The following is a 17,502-nucleotide window of genomic DNA, read 5'->3' as shown; positions in this document are numbered from 1 at the left end:
GGAACTGGTATACCTTACCTTTGCATATTGGATGGTTCAGCTACTATTAATATATGTAACCAGTTTATACATGCACATAATAAGACGCATGCATTAGATACCTTACATCCAGATGCACAGATCATAAAATCCAACTGTTTAAAAGCCGCTGTTTGTTACCTTCGGTGTTCGATATTTGCGGTAATGTTCCACGTAAAGCGGATAGATGAGATCGGTTATCGGTTATCGATAAAATATCCGTACTATGTAACTTGAAATGTAAGTGGGAAAAAAAGGGGCGTGAGGCTAAGGTGTTGCCAAGTGGCCAAAATTAACTTGATAGCCCCCTTATCCCGCCAAGCTAGGCAAGGTACAATACCACCGTACCCCGTCATATTAGGTTAGTAGCATAGAGCGTACGTAAAGAGTGGGAACACGCAACGCTTGCGCGACTGAAGCTTCCCCTGCGTTGAGTTAAGTAAGATTTTAATGGGAACCGACTTTTGGAACACTTCTTCTTTAATCACCAATTCCTATTTTTCTCGACGACTTTGGCGTCAACGATCGCAGTCTTCGGCCTCGAAATTGGCCGTTGCGATTGGTATCCTTTTTTCACCATACATACATTTCTTTTTCTTTCTTTATTTCTGTAGGTACATCCACTTTCTCTGCTCTTAACCCATCTACACTAAGTAATGTGGCGGTAACCAACGTCAACGTCAACTGCGACGTGTTCATACAAAGTACCTAACCTATACAAATGGAAATCTCGCAACTAACCTTCGGGTCCGAACAGCTTCTGAACATCGATTTCTTCTGAATTACGCTCCTTTATAACTATGTCGACCACCCCGCAGGGCACTCCGCAGAGTACTCTGCGCCAGCGGAATGTCCCCGGTTCTTCCAAAAAGAAGAGCGGTAGTAGTACTGATGACTTAGACTCCGAGCTCGACAGCCTCGTCAAAGCCAATAAGCAAGCTACCAAGAAGCATTCCGAATGGGACTACAAGGTCGCTTTAACTGTTATTACAATCCTGGCTTTTATTTCGAGATTTTGGGGTATCAGCCACCCGAACGAGGTCGTCTTCGATGAGGTCCACTTCGGTAAAGTAAGTACCTACCTGGTAGAGACGACTTGCGAAATATACTCCCTAGGCTTTTTTTTTGGTAGAAATCATGTTGAGGACATTGGCTGATTCCTTTTCTCCGAATTAGTTCGCTTCGTTCTATCTCGAGAGAACCTATTTCTTCGATGTTCACCCACCGTTCGGAAAACTGCTCTTCGCCCTTATGGGTTGGCTTGTGGGATACGATGGACACTTTCACTTCGAGAACATTGGCGATTCCTATATAGCGAACAAGGTCCCTTACGTGGCTTTTCGCTCTATGCCCGCACTTCTCGGCTCGCTAACCGTCTCGGTCACTTTCCTCATTATGTGGGAATCGGGGTACAGTCTCCCAGCATGTATCGTCGCTGCTGGTCTTGTTCTTCTGGATAACGCCCACATCGGTCAGACTAGGCTGATCCTGCTTGATGCTACTCTTGTATTAGCTATGGCATGCAGTCTACTTTGCTACATCAAGTTCTACAAGTTGAGGCACGAGCCTTTCAGCCGTAAATGGTGGAAGTGGCTTATTCTGACCGGGTTTGCGCTCTCCTGCGATATTTCCACCAAGTATGTCGGTCTCTTCGCCTTTGTTACGATCGGCTCTGCTGTCATCATCGACTTGTGGGATTTGCTCGACATCAAACGACCTGGTGGCGCATTGGATCTGAAAGAATTCGCGTACCATTTCGGTGCTCGCGCCGTCGGCCTAATTATTATTCCTTTCCTATTTTACCTGTTCTGGTTCCAGGTTCACTTCGCCATCCTGACACGATCCGGTCCTGGAGACGATTTCATGACCCCCGAGTTCCAGGAGACGTTATCTGATAATGTTATGTTAGCCAATTCTATCGGCATTGACTATTACGATACTATCACTATACGCCACAAGGAAACCAAAGCGTACCTTCACAGCCACGATGCGCGATACCCTCTGCGCTACGATGATGGCCGAGTTTCTAGCCAAGGCCAACAGGTGACAGGATATCCATACAACGATACCAACAACTACTGGCAAATTCTCCCCGCTAACGATGATCATCAAATGGGCCGCCACGTCAAGAACCACGAACTCGTCAGACTACGACACTTGGTGACGGATACAATTCTATTATCCCACGACGTTGCTTCTCCTTACTACCCGACCAACCAGGAATTCACCACTGTATCTCTAGCTGACGCGTACGGAAGTCGTTCGGCAGATACTCTTTTCGAGATCAGAATCGAGCATGGTAAACCCAACCAGGAGTTTAAGAGTGTTTCTGGTCATTTCAAGTTGATCCATAACCCCAGCAAAGTAGCAATGTGGACACATTCGAAGCCTCTCCCAGACTGGGGCCACAAGCAGCAGGAGATCAACGGAAACAAGCAGATCGCACCCAGTTCTAACGTTTGGATCGTGGAAGATGTTCCCTCTGTCCCGGCTGATTCCCCCCGTCGCCAAAGGCAAGAGCGTCAGGTTAAAACTTTACCATTCCTTAGGAAGTGGTTCGAGTTGCAACGCTCAATGTTCTGGCACAACAGCCAGTTGACTAGCAGTCACCCGTATGCTAGCCAGCCGTACCAGTGGCCATTTTTGTTGCGAGGTGTCAGTTTCTGGACACAGAACGATACCCGCCAGCAAATTTACTTCCTGGGTAACCCAATTGGCTGGTGGATTGCTAGCAGTTTAATTGCCGTTTATGCTGGTATCGTCGGTGCTGACCAGGTATCTCTACGTCGTGGCATTGATGCTTTGGACCATCGTAAGTTATAATCCCACCCCATTTTTGTTCGGCTGCTAACTGGGCTAAAAAAAGGTACGCGCTCTCGCCTTTATAATTCCACGGGATTCTTCTTCCTAGCCTGGGCTACACATTATTTCCCATTCTTCACTATGGGACGTCAGCTCTTCTTGCATCACTATCTCCCTGCCCATCTGGCATCATGCCTTATTGTCGGCTCTCTACTCGAATTCGTATTCAACGCCGAACCGTCTGCCGAAGAGCCTTCCTACGAAGATGTCAAGTCAGGCAAGAAGAGTGCTCCGGGTCCTCGACGACACATCACGGCTCGGGAGAGATTCTCTGGCCAGAGCATGGTCCCGGCGTGGATTGCATGCTTCGTTGTTCTTTCTTTGGTCTTTGCCGGCTGGTACTTCTTCCTGCCGCTGACCTACGGTTACCCTGGCCTTAGCGTTGACCAAGTCCTTCGACGGAAGTGGCTCGGGTACGATCTACACTTCGCTAAATAAAGGAAGCGAAGAAAAAAATTCTAGCGAATCTTGGTATGTAAAACCGTAATCTTAGGAGACGACGTAGAAACCCAGGTGTACTATTGAGCGCAGCATCTAAAAAGGCGAAAATGGATAGGTTGGGACGGCTTTGCGTTTGATCCAAAGGCAACGGAGAGAAAGAAAAAAGGTCTGTTTTGCAATAACGAAAGAAAAAGGCATCATCTGGTTTTTTTAAAACCCTGTCACCTGTGTGTTGTCAGGACTTCTGCACTGTAATCTATATAGAGGAGAGGCGATACGGGAATCAATCTCATTTCTCAAGTCATTAAAAACATACAAAACATACCTAGGTACCTAGGTACTCTATCTACAGTGATTAACTAACTGACTAAGGGGTTATATGTGGTTCGTGGTAGGTAGTATTCAAGCGTTTGGGTTTTTGGGGAGAATCATCAGTCCCCCCTTCTCTCTCTCTCTCTCTCTCCAACCCCCTACCTCTTATCTCTTCAGCTCACTAACAAGCTGTTCTGCAACTATCTTACCAGCGTGGCAGCTCGTGTCAACCGTGCTCGCAACCATGTGCATGGGCGACGTCCACCAGAGGCCTTCGTCGGATAGCTTGAACGGGGGGAAACGGCTGGCTGGGAACATATAGGGGTAGGCGTTTTCGAGCTGGGTAAAAGGTAAAAGGTAAAAGGTATGTTAGTTAGCGTTACCTAATTGATTCTGCCGGATACAGATGGATGGGTGGATGGATGGTCTCATAGTAGGTCGGTGCAGGTGTAGGTATAGGTATGGGGGTCAACTTACCTTCTTCTGATACAACCAGGTAATCCCCAAGCCCAGCTGCTCCAGCCGCTGTCGGGCATCATCGTCCGCTAGAGCCCGGTAGAGGTATTCGGTGGTGCTCCGGCCGTCGTCTGCGATTCTAGCGACTTCCCTGACAAACGCCAGCTCCCGGACGCCTCCGAGCGCGTTCTCGAGAAACAGCACCTGGTTCACGTCGCCGCCGCCGTAGGCGTCGATCCGCCGCGGCACGGTGAAGAAGACGACGTGCGCGGCGCGGTACGCCAGGGCCGAGGCGGCATCTGCGTCCGAGTCGAACCACGGGGCGGCGATGATGACTTTGTCGAAGGGCGCGGCTTGGCGGGGTATCGAGGTGTCGGGGTTGGTGCTGAACTGGACGAGCCACGCGGTCTCGTTCTCGCTGATCTGCGCGTGCTTGATGCCGTGGACCTCGGTAGACTCGCGGACGCGAACGCGGGCGCTGACAGCGGCGAGGACCATCTCGAGGCGCTCGAGGAGCTCACCGCCTTGGTACGCGGCGGCGGTGTCCTCTACGCCGGCAGCGAGCATCAGGGTGAGGGCGCTGACTTCGGGCATGCTGCGGGCGTGGTAGACGCGGCTCACCTCGGGGTCGAGGATGTCGGAGACGTAATCACCGGCGATGCCGCGGTCGGCGAGCTCCTGGGGCGAGGACTTGCGCACGTAGTCGAAGACGCCGGCGGCGGTCATGAGATGCGCGACGCCCGGGACGTCTAGGGGCAGGGCGTTCGCGAAGCGGTCCTGCAGCTCCGCGCCTTGCTTCGCCATGGCGCCGGCCGACCACACCGAGGTGCCGTAGCGGAATATTAGGCCCATCCAGTCGAAGAAGGGGGTCTTGGAGTAGGGCCGCGTGGTTTGCGCGACGACTTTGTCCCCGGTAAAACTGGGTAGGTAAGGAGGGACACGGGTTAGCAATTAAACAAGGCCAGTCTGTAATATACCAAGTACCTAACCTACCTGGTTTTAAACCCAGGTATGTATGTTAGGTTGAGGTTGAGGTATAGGTATAGAGACTTACTAGCTAACCCGCTGACTACCAGCCTCAGAGATCTGGACCTTGTCTCCGAGAATCTTCTCCGACGTCTTCGTGAAGAGCGGATTACCCCATAACAAAGCGGTGCCGGCGATGTCCTCGGCGATGATGGGATTCTGGGCGGGATCGTCGTAGGGGAAGACGGGGCCGCCGGTGGAGCTGTTGAGAGCTAGCTGGCCCCCGATTAAAGGGGCAGATTCGAATATAGTAATGTTAACGTGGATGTCTCGAGCCTCGGCCTGGTGGTATAGGTGCTGAGCCGCACATATTCCTGCCGGACCGGCGCCTGGAAATACGAGTTAGATAGAAGTTACCTCCTTTTTCCGGGGTAAGACCTTCGAGAAGTCCTCTAAAATGTAGGTAAGTTAGGTACATACCGACTATAGCAATAGAGTGTACAGGGGGGGGAGGGGGGGGAAGGGGTGGAACTACGGGGCCTCTGTGCAGCAGGAAGAATATGGGAAGGCCGATGACGCAGACAACGAGCGCGAACGACAAGAACAGTAAGAAGTACTCTAAAATAACGGTGTCGGGTGGTCTGGGGATGTTGATATGAGCCTGTCTTATTTTGTATTCCGTCCGGACCAAGGGAGTTCGCTCCGAGTAAGCTGGCGGTGGGGATTTGCTCCGATAGCTCGGGGCGGGGGTCGAGCGTCGGCTTGAGTAGCTGTATCTCGCCATTATTCCAGAGCGGTTGGAGATAGCTGATGGCGGACAGTGTATCAAGTAGATGAGCAATGTGCTCGATTTCCTTTTCAACTATCCTGGCTAGTAAGCAGGTCGTTGTGGGATGAGGGGGCTTGAGAGAGCCTTGTTAAGAGCTGTTGGAAAGTCGAGAAGTGGTAGATTACCTGAGGTACTTAGATACTTGTACATTACGAACTGTTGCCTCTCGTCTATTGGTTCTAATCGTTTGTTACACATATGACGGCACTGCCCGGGAACTTGTACTACCTTAGGTACTTATATTGGAGAGTAATACTCGTTCTAACTTAGTATATGTCATCGAGATTATAATTAACTTGGTTAAGAGGTATTCTTTAGGTAGTAATTAAAGAGACTACCTAGGTAAGTACCTAAAGCAAGTTATGGTTACCTTAGGTATACTCCGCTATATGCTAGGTACCTACCTAAGGTACTGTACCGGTAGCTATTAATATCAACGTAGGTACCTATTAAGATGCTTGCTAAAGACTTGCGGCAACTTATCTTATCTACCCGAGACTAAATGTCGCGCCATTCAAACGCTTATAACCATTGGGTAAACCGTAGGTAGCGCAAGGTTTGGGCGTTGGTCTTGTCTATTCCGCCTTAAATGAAGATTGGGAATAGCTGCACAAAATATTAGTCAAGAGCCTCATCCACAGGATATTTATTAAGTAACTCTTCTACAATTACCGGGAAGTATCTTGATGGTGTTATACTAATTCAAATCCCCTATCCACACTTATATGTGGTGTATTAGATCTATACACCTTTATTAACTAATACAATCTATTCCACGCTTTGATGATATTATTTATTATTTCGGTTCATTTCTCATCTTGCCAGTCTTCAAATTGCAAGACGCTGTTCCCGCAATTGCTTGCGTACCTGGTTACCACCCTACGACCTTCGCTGCATTCACGCAGCGTTTCTCCAATGGTCTTTATAGACTTGGCAACTTGGCACGTATTTTTCATTACTCACAATTGGTCCCAGGTATTTTTTATTATTCAAAGGCTATCGGGCCGTCCTTGGTATGGGATCAATTTTGCTACGGTAGCATTGAAAGGAAAAAAAAGAAAGGAAGAAAGGAATATCGATCTAGAATCTTGAAATCTTAGCTAAAATCTCCTGACGAGCTCTGCTCTCCACCACATACTCGCACAAGAAACGACGCGCCATGGAAACGTCTACGCACTAGAGGCCTGTGCCTGCATGAAAAGATCGAGTGTTGCAATCGACGGGAACCAACCGTATCATCGCTCGATATTAACTCACCTTTTACCGACAGCAATAACCCCCCCTGCTCATCTCTTTTCCCGGACTATCCCAGTGCAGGCCCCATCTCCTCAAGCATGCTCGTCCGGGGAAATATCCAATGACCTTTCAGCAGTATTACGTGTCCTCTCCAGGCGGATTATACGTCCTACAGCTTAGGGAAATTTCCTTCTGGCTCTTCTCCCCCTTCTCGCGGACCGAAAACCTCTGCTTAGACACTCAGGCTAAAGACCTGGGTCATGTCGATAGGTATCTCGCATAATGGCCTGCATCCGTACTCGCAAAACTTGGCCTCCAACATGCCCTATTGGATGAATGAAAACTTTTATTGGGAGTGACGCGTTCTTTGAGCTGACGATGGCACCAGGTTTGCCTCCATAAGTATAACTCGGTGGAAGGGCTCACGTCAAGCCTGGGCTTGATGAAAGCCCAAGATGGCGAACAGTTGCGAACTTGCCTTACTTCCTGGGCTTTTTGTATAAAAGCTGAAGTGGCTTAAACCCTGCAGTTAGTTTTAGCTATACCGTTGCCGAGGGACTGCTTGCTCGTCCTTGTCAGCTAGCTGTCTTAGTTGACATGGGGAAGATCTCTTCGTGGGGGCTCGCCCAATGCCTCTTTTGGGCTTGCGTGTCTGGTATAGGAGAGCAGACTGACTGTGATCCTGTTTTCCTAACGACGACGGTTTTCGCTACCAAGACCATATATACTTCTGCTCCGCCGAATGTGACTAGTAGTACAAAAGTTCCATGGGTCAATTCAACTACGACGGCGAGTTCAAGCTCGAGGACCACAAGTAGTTGGGTTGTCCCTATTGGGAATACCACTATAAGTGTTTCTTTCCCTTCAACAATTTCGTCGACTTCAGTTCCCTTTGGAAATAGCACCTCGAGCGCTACCATCCCCACAACTACAATCTCGTTGACTTCGGTTCCCTTGGGAAATACTACTACAAGTATCTCCATCCCTTCCACTTCCAATTCGATTTCGTCAACCACGGCACCATTCGGCAACACCACTACAACCGTTCCTACGCTCCCAACTTCAACCACAATATCATCGTCCTCACCTCCGTTCGGAAATACTAGTACAAGTGCGACTACAGTCCCATCAACCTCTGTCCCAACTAGCATAGATCCAACAACCACAGCTTCGGCGACGACATCACCGACAGCGAAGCCTACTCCTCCTTTCGGCGGCTTTCCACCGTTGCCTCCTGGCCCATTTAGAGGATACAAGAATGGTGCTTATTTCACGAACTGGTCAGCAAATATAAACCTTACACTGACCTGAAATCATAACTGACAAAATCATATCAGGGGTATCAACGCAGGCTTCCACCCCCAAGAGCTCCCGGTCTCCGAGCTAACGCATATCTACTACGCTTTTGCCGACATCGACGCGGACGGGACAGTCAAGTCCTCGGACCCAATCACCGACCTGCAGAAGCGCTACCCGGGCGACTCGCTCTCGAACCGGACGCGGAACGCGTACGGCGCCGTCAAGCAGCTGTACATCCACAAGAAGTGGAACCGGAACCTCAAGGTGCTCCTCTCCATCGGCGGGTGGAACTACTCGCCCAAGTTCGTGGCGGCGGCCGCGACCGACGCTTCGAGGCACAGGTTCGCGACGTCCGCCGTGAAGCTCGTGACGGACTGGGGCTTCGACGGCATCGATGTCGACTGGGAGTACCCCGCCGACGACGTCGACAAGGAGAACCTCGTCAAGCTGCTCCAGGCCTGTAGGCAGGCGTTTGATAGGTACTCCCTCCTCCACGGCGTGCGGTATCGATTTACTATCAGCGTGGCGAGCCCGGCCAGCCCGCTGAACTACGAGAAGCTGGAATTGTTCGCGATGAACAGATATGTAGACTCTTGGTAAGCAACGCCCCCCGCCCCCTCTGTTTCTATGCGGATATCGGTGCTGATAGGTAATTGTTAGGCATTTGATGGCCTACGACTACTCCGGAAGCTGGGACACAGTAAGCGGGCACCAAGCCAACGTATTTTCGTACGAAAGCTCCACCGCGTCGAAGCGCCTAAGCACCGACGACGCGGTACGCCACTACGAGAGCCAAGGCATCCACCCGCAGAAGATCCTGCTGGGCCTGCCGCTGTACGGGCGGGCGTTTGAGGGGACCTCGGGGCTGGGGCAGAATTACACGAGCGTGGGGCAGGGGGGGCCGCAGCCGGGGGTGTACTACTACAAGGAGCTGCCGAAGCCCGGGGCCGCGGTGGTGTACGACGACGTGGCCAAGGCGACGTACAGCTACGACGCAGCGGCCCGCGAGCTCGTGTCGTACGATGACGTCCGCAGCGTCACCTACAAATCCCAGTACCTGCGGGGGCGCCGCCTCGGCGGCGCCTTCTTCTGGGAGGCGAGCGGCGATAGGGGCGGCGCACTGGGCCTCGTGAATACCATGTCTAAGAACCTCGACTGGCTTGACGAGACGCCGAATAATCTCTACTACCCGACGAGCCAGTACCAGAATATACGGCGGGGTATGCCTCGGGAGTAGATTGATTGACTTCTCTGTTCCTTTTTCTTAGGGCCGTGAACAAAATTGGATTAGCATATTCGGAGTTTATGATAAATTTATGACTGGGTCTCAAAACTGCCTTGAGTATTTTTTTGTTATATATTGCCTCAACAGATATGGTTTAAGTATGCTGAACTATTTTATGAGACGTGATGGTCTGAATACCGTGATGTACGCTTTTAATGTGCATGTACTAGGTAGGAGCTAGGTATATATTGGTGTTGTTTAAGGAGAAGCAACTGAATCCAATAGTTACTAATTAGAGCGATTTGGTAGGCATTATTGTCGAAGGCCGTCTTGTTAGAGTCTAATACTTCCTTTTAGGCAGTACTTTATGTCTCAGCATATTCGTATGTGCCAGTCGACTCTTCAACCTTGACTTCGATTTTGCTCTCCTCGAGCTCCTTGCCGTTAACTTTGATGCCAGCTCGCATCACATCGCCGGGAACAACCGGACCAACACCTTTCGGCGTACCGGTGAGGATGATGTCTCCTTTCTCAAGGGTCATGACCTTGGAGATATCGCTCAATATCCTCGGGATCTGGAAAAGCATGAGCTCGGTACTGTCCGATTGCCGAACGTTGTCGTTGACGGTGAGATAGATATCTATGGAGTGAGGGTTGGGAATTGCCGATTTAGCAATGAGATTGCTGATTGGTAGGAAGGTGTCAAATCCCTTGGCGATCGACCAAGGCAAGCCCTTTTTCTTGGCCTCATTTTGAATGTTTCTCGCCGTCATATCGATGCTAAGAGCATAGTCTTGGATAATTGGTTAGCTTCATTCAATAAATTCCTCACGAACTATGAAATATGCAACTGCTTGGGTCTTACTCTCAATAGCATCGAAAGCACCCTTCTCATCGTCCGCTGCAAGATCTTTCACTTGCTTGCCCAAAATCAAGGCTAGCTCAACCTCGTAGTGAAGGTCGACACCTTTAGGCCGGATGACGGGACCGGCTCCGGGTAACAGAACCGAAGACGTCGGCTTCAAAAAGAAGAAGGGCTGCTTCGGCCTGGCGGAATTCAACTCGGTGATATGGTCGCTGCGTGCATGTAATATAAAAAAATAATGTTAAAATGACGCTTTCAGATAACCCCAACTCGCCTCCCCCAATACCGCGGGATGATCAACAAGAACAAGGGGCAAGAGACAAGCGCACTCACGCATAATTTCGTCCGATGCAGACGACTTTTCCGGCCTGTTTCAGAGAAGCCACCGACGCCATGCCGCGGCGGAAAACGTTCATGGTTTCTGATCTGTAAATCAGCGATGCACGCTTTGCCATCCAGGGTTCTCATCCAGGGTTGTCAGATCCTGCGGGCTTTGACTGACTTACATACCTGTACCTAAATGTACAAGGAAGCGTGACTGAACGGAGAAATGTTCCGGCTGTACCAAACTATAAGTGGTCCGCGTCACCGATGTTCGGATGCGAGAACCAAGGTTGTTACGAATAACTCGAATAATAGGTAAATTGGTAGTGGGATCAATTAAAGCCCTGGCAATTGTACAATACTTAGGTACTTTATTGTACATTTATGCCCTCGAGGTGAGGTACATTATTATGCCTGTTATGCATACTCCACTGTTCAAAAAGCTACCTGTCTCTCGGTACGGGATATCCTTGGCGGAAATGAAAAGACTTCGTTCGGGATGTACCTGACTTCGTGTACCTTAGGTACATGCCCGTATCTTATCACCTAGGTACTTTACGATATCACTGGGGAGGGCTTTTCACAGCGTGGGGGAAGTCCCTGTAGGACTTCTGGACTTCTGGGCTTCTGGGCTTCTGGACTGTCGGACTGGCCGGGCCTGGGCCTGGGGAAAGCGTACCCCACAGTTAAACGCTCTTACTGCGTAAATAATTATTTCTCTCACTTTCTCCATGTTCCCTGTAAAAGTCCCTTAACCCACATTGGCCAGCTTGGGTCCTTGATACCAATCAATCCCTTCTTCTTTCCTGCCTGCCATTGCCAACTTTGTCCGCGCAATTTAAGTTTGCCAAAGTCGCAAGACCTACCTATACCTGTTTTTTTTTTTTTTTTAATTTCATCTCAACTTCGCCGTCCTTTTTAGCCACCGACAATTATCAAAGTTTTTTGAAGGTTCTTTGTTATTATATGCGACAGTATGGAAGCTTTGCAGCTGGCACAGATGCTGGCTGATCTCAACGATCTCCAAGCTGCTGTATGTATATTTTTCTCATCGCCTTTTATCTACCTAACAATACTTCGATGAGAATATCCCTCACTGACCTAATTTAATACAGCAAGATCAAACCGCCGCAAAAAACTTGGTGAGCGTTAACAGAACGCTCGACCGAAAGGAACACCTACAACAGCAACAGCCCCGAAGCGTCCCCGATGGAAGCAGGGTCACTTCCCCAGCTGGTCGTATGACGGACAAGTTTGGCCGTCGCATGCTTACACCACCATTGACACGAACGAACTCTGCATCTCCATCTTTGCCTGGCAGTCCTCTTGGGGGAGAGGTGTGTTTTTTCTTTTCTAATGCTGTCCTTTGTTCGCCACGGTCGCACAAATGCTAATTGATTTTAATAGCGACCGGAAACCGATATCGACAGAGCCTCTACGCTACTATCCCTATACCAGATTCGCGCCAAATTGAAAGAGCAAGATAACAGCGGCTTGATCAAGGCGCGCGAGAAGATCAACGCCCTCGCTGCGAAACAGCAAGCCCAGGTGGCCGCTGAACACAAGCGAGAGCGGAAAGAGATCAACCGACTAAGCTACCCAAAGTGAAGACAGCACGGCACAGCTCGACTATTATCTAGATACCCCCCGGGATGCTTTAATGACCAATTGCATCATGATTAATTATATCATTGGCGTTACATAAGGGAAACTAGCGGGCGATGGGAAGCGGACAAGAAAAACACACACAGACGAGCGATGGGTGCTCCTGGGATTAAAAACGGCGTATGAACTGGCTGAACAGCACTACTATTGACAGAGTGGCGCATTGACGACTTTTTTTTTTTTTTACTACTACTGACTGGACCGGCTACTATGATTCGGGATATGACTACGGTTACGGGTGGATTTTGGTCGATGGGTCTTTTCTTTTAATGCTAATAACGGTGAACTGATTCGAGTACGAAATATATGATTCTATCGCTATGTGGCGTTTATCTACGTCTATGATAATATCTAACCGTCTTGATTTCATGTTACGTGCTCGCTTACGAATCTAAAGGCACCTATCGGACTTAAGAGAGAGGGTACCTACCTACTCGAAACGATCCCAGTATTTGGTAAGATGATGGGTCTTCTTTCGTCAAGCGGTCAGCAAGATTAACTTGTCTGACTGTACATCATTGCTATGCGCATCAACACCTCTTTCTTTGGAAATTATGATGTGTTATAGGGATGATCACTGTTGATCTTGACAAGTCGTTCATCTGCGTCATATATACTTTGTAAGAGCGAAGACATGGTTATTTTTGGTTCTTGGTGGGTTGCAGCTTTTGATGCAACTTAATAGTATCTGCTTAGGTACTGTCGCTAACTCGTACATACCTCACACGAACGCCAAACGAACGGATACCTGTCGATTTTTATTATAAGTATTTTTGCCTTCTTGGGCTCTGCTATTTTAGTTGTTCGATTATATTAGGTAGGTAGTTGGAAAACTTCGCTTCCGCGACGGTATGAGCCAATGAATGCTTTCGTTTTATAAGCTGTATGGGAGTGGAATCAAGTACCGACATCGATATGTATGGCGCTTCTAGGAATAAAAATAAAGTGAATTGGCCAATTATACTAGCCTTTAAGGGTAAAATGATTATTGATGCAGGCATGGAAGTGGGTGCTGGATTAAGGTTTCTATCGTCCTATTTCTATGCACTACGAAGTAGTTAGTTATGTCTATTAATGGAAGAAAAGAAGAACATTTCTGAGAGTTGAGATATTGACGCCTTACGAAATACAGATACAACAAGAGGCTTAACAGCAATTATCATTGTGGAAAGTCGATTAATTTGTAATATAATTTAATTAAATATTGTCGTATTAATATAGAAAGCTAGGAGCATATTAACTAACTATCATATTACTATATTTTTTATTCTTTTTTTTAGTTTCAAATAAAATATTCAAATGTTTGATCAAAAATGAGATTTCAGGCACTGCAAGTAACCGTTAGGTAGTTGCTAGCTGGCAGCTGCCCCAACCGCAACTGAGAAAATAGGTATTGTTAGCACTGCCGCGCAGGCTTTTAAATTCCTTATCCCGATCACTGAAACGCTAGAGCCAAGACCAGCCATATGGCGTTTTCCCCAGACGTCATTTTTTTAGTCTCGCATTCAATCCTTCCATCTTTTTTTATATCTTCAATTTTCTATACTAACGCCTGAATAGAAGACGTATCGAATAACAAGCGGCCTCGTAGTTGCAGCCACCACCAACGGAACCATGGCAAGCAGCGTAGATGCGAAGCTCTTACGAGCGACAAAATTCCCTCCCGAATTTAATCAGAAGGTTGACATGCAGAAGGTCAATCTTCAGGTCATGAAGAAGTTCGTCTCGTCTCGTCTCACCAGCTGCGCCTACTTCGGCAACCTAACAACTAACCGCTACTCATAGATGGATTGCTAGCAAGATATCGGAGATACTAGGATCCGAAGATGATGTCGTTACTGAGCTATGCTTTAATTTAATCGAAGGTTCCCGCTACGTAAGTGCATACATGTTATACAACGCTATCATGATTGATCTGATCTTGTTGACACGATATATCACAGCCCGATATCAAATCCATGCAAATCCAACTCACCGGCTTCCTCGATAAAGATACCGCATCCTTCTGCAAAGATCTCTGGAATCTTTGCTTGAGCGCCCAAACTAGCCCACAGGGCGTCCCTAAGGAGCTCCTAGAGGCAAAGAAACTGGAACTTATCCAAGAGAAGGTACTACGCTTGTCCCATACTCCGCAGATCCGAGACGTGCTAACTATTATCAGATTGATGCAGACAAGGCTGCAGAAGAATCACGAATTCGACGGGAGGCCCAGGAACGTCGCGATCGCGAATTATCAGATATACGGGACCGAGAGCGGCGCGACCGTGGCTTCCGTGGTGGACGGGGCGACAATTGGCGTGGTGGAAGACGCGGTAGCGATCGAGCCTTTGGCGGTGGTCGCGGCAGAGGCTTTGGCCGAGGCGGTGACCGATCCCCTTCCCCACCCCGACGAGACCGAGACTCATATTACAATAACCGTGATCGTTATGTGCCTCCAGGCCGTCGCGGAAGCCGACAGGAGGCTCGACGTGGCCGCTCCCCTTCCCGCTCTGGAAGCCCTGAATCTAGACGCTCTGCCTCTCGCTCTCGATCATCTAGCACGGCTAGTGGACGTAGCCGGCGAACTGGCCACCGATCAATAACCCCGCCTCGTCGCCGGTCTGGGGGGCGCCGATCTCCACCTCGCTATAGAGCTTCGGGAAAGCGAGATCGATCTACAGGGCGAACAAGAGGCTATAGGGCCCGCAGAGACGGTCGCAGAAGAAACACGTCGTCGCCGGCAAGTGCCAGTAGATCTGATAGTAGTCGATCTCGTTCGCCGGCCCCTAAAAGACGCAGGTATTCAGACTCGCTTAGTCGCTCAAGGTCTCCTCCACGTCGCGATAGTCGGCGATTAAGCCGTTCTCGCTCATCCTCCTCGCGTTCACGTAGCCGGAGCCCAAGACGAAGACCGGTCCGAGAACTCATTAGTCGCAGCCCCTCACCTAGCCACCGTGGGAGGCTAAGACGATCTCCAACGCGAAGTCCAACCAGATCAGAGGCCGGGGAGGAGACCAAGCGACCGCGACGTGATAGCCCAGGAAGAAATGGAGAGAGTAGCAAAGCTAGAGATAACCCCTCGAGAAGGCGGAGAGACTCTGCCGATTCCCCTCGTGCCCGCAACAGATCAGCTGATGTTTCGGAAGATGAAGATAGACCAAAATCCCCTAGACACCGCGCGGCCTCGACGGCCGATGAGGTTCGTTCTTCTTCTTAGGGAGTTCGTGTCACTTATACGTTTAGACCGAGAACTGACCCTCGTACTCTTCAGGCCAAGACCCCAGTACAACGGGCCAATGAGCTACGAGAAAAGCTTCTGAAGGAGCGTATAAAGAAGATGAGAGGCACCTCAAGCAGAGATAACGTCAAAGGGTCAGGCTAATCTTAATAGACTCGCAGGATTTGCAGACTCGGCCATCCTAAGAGACGTGGAAACCCGTGGATGTTGGGTTCAGCTGTTTTTTTAATTCTCGTACTTGGCTTCCGAGGTTAGTCTCAAAAAAATGCGTTGCGTTTAAGCTCATGAAATATGGCTGTCTATGTAGCAGATAGATGATCAGACATCAGACATCACACAATAGAATTGCTACCAAACCCTAATCTAGAATCCATGCATACCTATCATTGCTCCCACTGGAAGCAAGATTAGAGCATGATTCTATCTCAGCCTTGGTTCGTTGATTTGGTAGTGGTGTAGTTAAAATTGCTAATGTAATACAGATATTATTATACTATTAGCTTCTACATTGGTACGTTAAGATGGAAGAACAATCGACGTGTGAATTGCTGCATAGGCCTGGTAAGCATTTCCCACCAGCACATGGGATGGCGTACGGACAAGCTGGATTACAGGCCTCGAGAGTAATCAATTTAACCCTCTTTCGTTCATATATATATATATCAAGCAGAAACTGGAAATACTCTTCTGGTTTACAAATAACGTACACAGATAACCTCACTATTTCATGCTAGCAATGTTTAAATACTGACGTCAGATAATTTAAGAAAAGGAAAAAGTGAAAAAAAGGGTGACCAAAAATGTTGTACTAATGGGAACTATTTCCAATCATGATGCTTAATTGTTAAGAAAGGGCATGCAGTACGAGGTACCTATCCAGTACTACGATTATCGATAAGTCTAAATAATAGTGGATCTAACGGATGTGCTAAAGAGGTACCTAATCCCCGGATATATGGTACACACTAACTTAGCCTAGGTAGTACCTAGCAAATGAATAGTTACACTAATGACGCATTACCTAAGTTAGTCTAATAAGAAAGGCTCGAAGTGAAGCAGGCTGGCAGGACGGGAAGGCTGAAGAAGGCTAAGAACACTAAAAACGCTTGGACCATTACGCGTTCTGAAATGACTTGAGGATTGAAGATTCAAACTCCAACCTTTTTTTTTTTTTTTAGCTTAGTTAGCTCATTCAATCTTAATAGCGACGCCAACCTAAAATCGCGATGACTGAAAATGTTCAACCCGGTACTGGCGGAGCTGCCAATGGCGAACGGCCGACCTCCCTCACGGAGTATACAAAGCAGCGACAGCATCTCAAGGAGCTTCTAGGTAAGCGGAAACAGCAAGAGCGCCAGCTGGTGAGTTACATTGAATTTATGGATACATGGATACGATTTGAAGAGGATGATGGCTAAAATACTGTATGGTAGTCGCAATTGGAACAAACCATCATCGACCTCGAAGCTAAATATTTGAACAATACCCGCTACGGCAACATCGTCAAGGGCTTCGATAACTATATCAAGGGGACTAGTTCCGCGGCCCAGCGCAAGCAAGGAGAGCTAAAGGACGAGGATTTTATATGGTCGCGATCATCGATATCCTACAATAACCTTCACGTACGTTTTTTGCGACTTTTCTTTTTCTCGCTTCCGTGCGACCCAAGCAAAATGACCGGGGGCGGGGGGGGGGGGGCGCGGGGGGGGGGGGCCGCCGGGGGAGGGCGGGCGGGGGGCGCGGGCCCACGACGCCGCGGCCGCCCCCCCCCGCGCCCCCGGCGCCGC

At 48.9% G+C, this 17,502-nt stretch overlaps 7 protein-coding genes across 7 annotated transcripts in view; 5 read left to right on the top strand and 2 right to left on the bottom strand.

Annotated features, from left to right (window-relative positions):
• Positions 1–374: 374 nt before the first annotated feature.
• On the top strand, positions 375–3,656 carry F4812DRAFT_420992 (glycosyltransferase family 39 protein; the record flags this gene model as incomplete). Its single annotated transcript, XM_047933507.1, has 4 exons — positions 375–628; positions 776–1,088; positions 1,195–2,830; positions 2,885–3,656. Coding segments are annotated over exons 2-4 (2,336 nt in total), but the record flags the coding sequence as incomplete, so codon positions are not given.
• F4812DRAFT_420990 (uncharacterized protein) lies at positions 3,657–6,048 on the bottom strand. Its single transcript, XM_047933506.1, has 4 exons — positions 5,536–6,048; positions 5,144–5,444; positions 4,111–5,008; positions 3,657–3,972 (listed from the first exon to the last, which is right to left on the bottom strand). Exons 1-4 carry the CDS (start codon positions 5,837–5,839, stop codon positions 3,799–3,801), a joined length of 1,677 nt encoding a protein of 558 aa, XP_047792262.1. The 5' UTR covers positions 5,840–6,048; the 3' UTR covers positions 3,657–3,798.
• A 1,512-nt stretch (positions 6,049–7,560) lies between these two features.
• On the top strand, positions 7,561–9,833 carry F4812DRAFT_307727 (glycoside hydrolase family 18 protein). The gene is made up of 3 exons (XM_047931294.1): positions 7,561–8,400; positions 8,458–9,015; positions 9,080–9,833. The coding sequence occupies exons 1-3, from the start codon at positions 7,718–7,720 to the stop codon at positions 9,654–9,656; spliced, it is 1,818 nt and encodes a 605-aa protein (XP_047792261.1). The 5' UTR covers positions 7,561–7,717; the 3' UTR covers positions 9,657–9,833.
• Positions 9,833–11,175, bottom strand: F4812DRAFT_307719 (uncharacterized protein). Its single transcript, XM_047931293.1, has 4 exons — positions 11,016–11,175; positions 10,843–10,930; positions 10,510–10,721; positions 9,833–10,437 (listed from the first exon to the last, which is right to left on the bottom strand). Exons 2-4 carry the CDS (start codon positions 10,923–10,925, stop codon positions 10,010–10,012), a joined length of 723 nt encoding a protein of 240 aa, XP_047792260.1. The 5' UTR covers positions 10,926–10,930; positions 11,016–11,175; the 3' UTR covers positions 9,833–10,009.
• Positions 11,176–11,573: 398 nt separating this feature from the next.
• F4812DRAFT_420960 (uncharacterized protein) lies at positions 11,574–12,683 on the top strand. Its single transcript, XM_047933505.1, has 3 exons — positions 11,574–11,866; positions 11,949–12,170; positions 12,241–12,683. The coding sequence occupies exons 1-3, from the start codon at positions 11,810–11,812 to the stop codon at positions 12,439–12,441; spliced, it is 480 nt and encodes a 159-aa protein (XP_047792259.1). The 5' UTR covers positions 11,574–11,809; the 3' UTR covers positions 12,442–12,683.
• A 1,236-nt stretch (positions 12,684–13,919) lies between these two features.
• F4812DRAFT_307656 (uncharacterized protein) lies at positions 13,920–15,965 on the top strand. Its single transcript, XM_047931292.1, has 4 exons — positions 13,920–14,216; positions 14,284–14,374; positions 14,442–14,606; positions 14,660–15,965. Exons 1-4 carry the CDS (start codon positions 14,113–14,115, stop codon positions 15,692–15,694), a joined length of 1,395 nt encoding a protein of 464 aa, XP_047792258.1. The 5' UTR covers positions 13,920–14,112; the 3' UTR covers positions 15,695–15,965.
• An 848-nt stretch (positions 15,966–16,813) lies between these two features.
• F4812DRAFT_307636 (NuA4-domain-containing protein) overlaps positions 16,814–17,502 on the top strand; it is a 1,347-nt gene continuing 658 nt past the window's right edge. The window contains exons 1-2 of the mRNA XM_047931291.1: positions 16,814–17,076; positions 17,149–17,337. Of these exons, the coding sequence (XP_047792257.1) occupies positions 16,942–17,076; positions 17,149–17,337 (324 nt within the window). The 5' untranslated portion in view covers positions 16,814–16,941. The remainder of the gene's footprint in view (positions 17,077–17,148; positions 17,338–17,502) is intronic.

Source organism: Daldinia caldariorum (genome assembly GCF_022478825.1).
Source record: "Daldinia caldariorum strain CBS 122874 unplaced genomic scaffold F4812scaffold_4, whole genome shotgun sequence".
In the NCBI taxonomy this organism is placed as follows: Eukaryota; Fungi; Ascomycota; class Sordariomycetes; order Xylariales; family Hypoxylaceae; genus Daldinia; species Daldinia caldariorum.
This window is presented reverse-complemented; position numbering and strand designations above follow the sequence as displayed.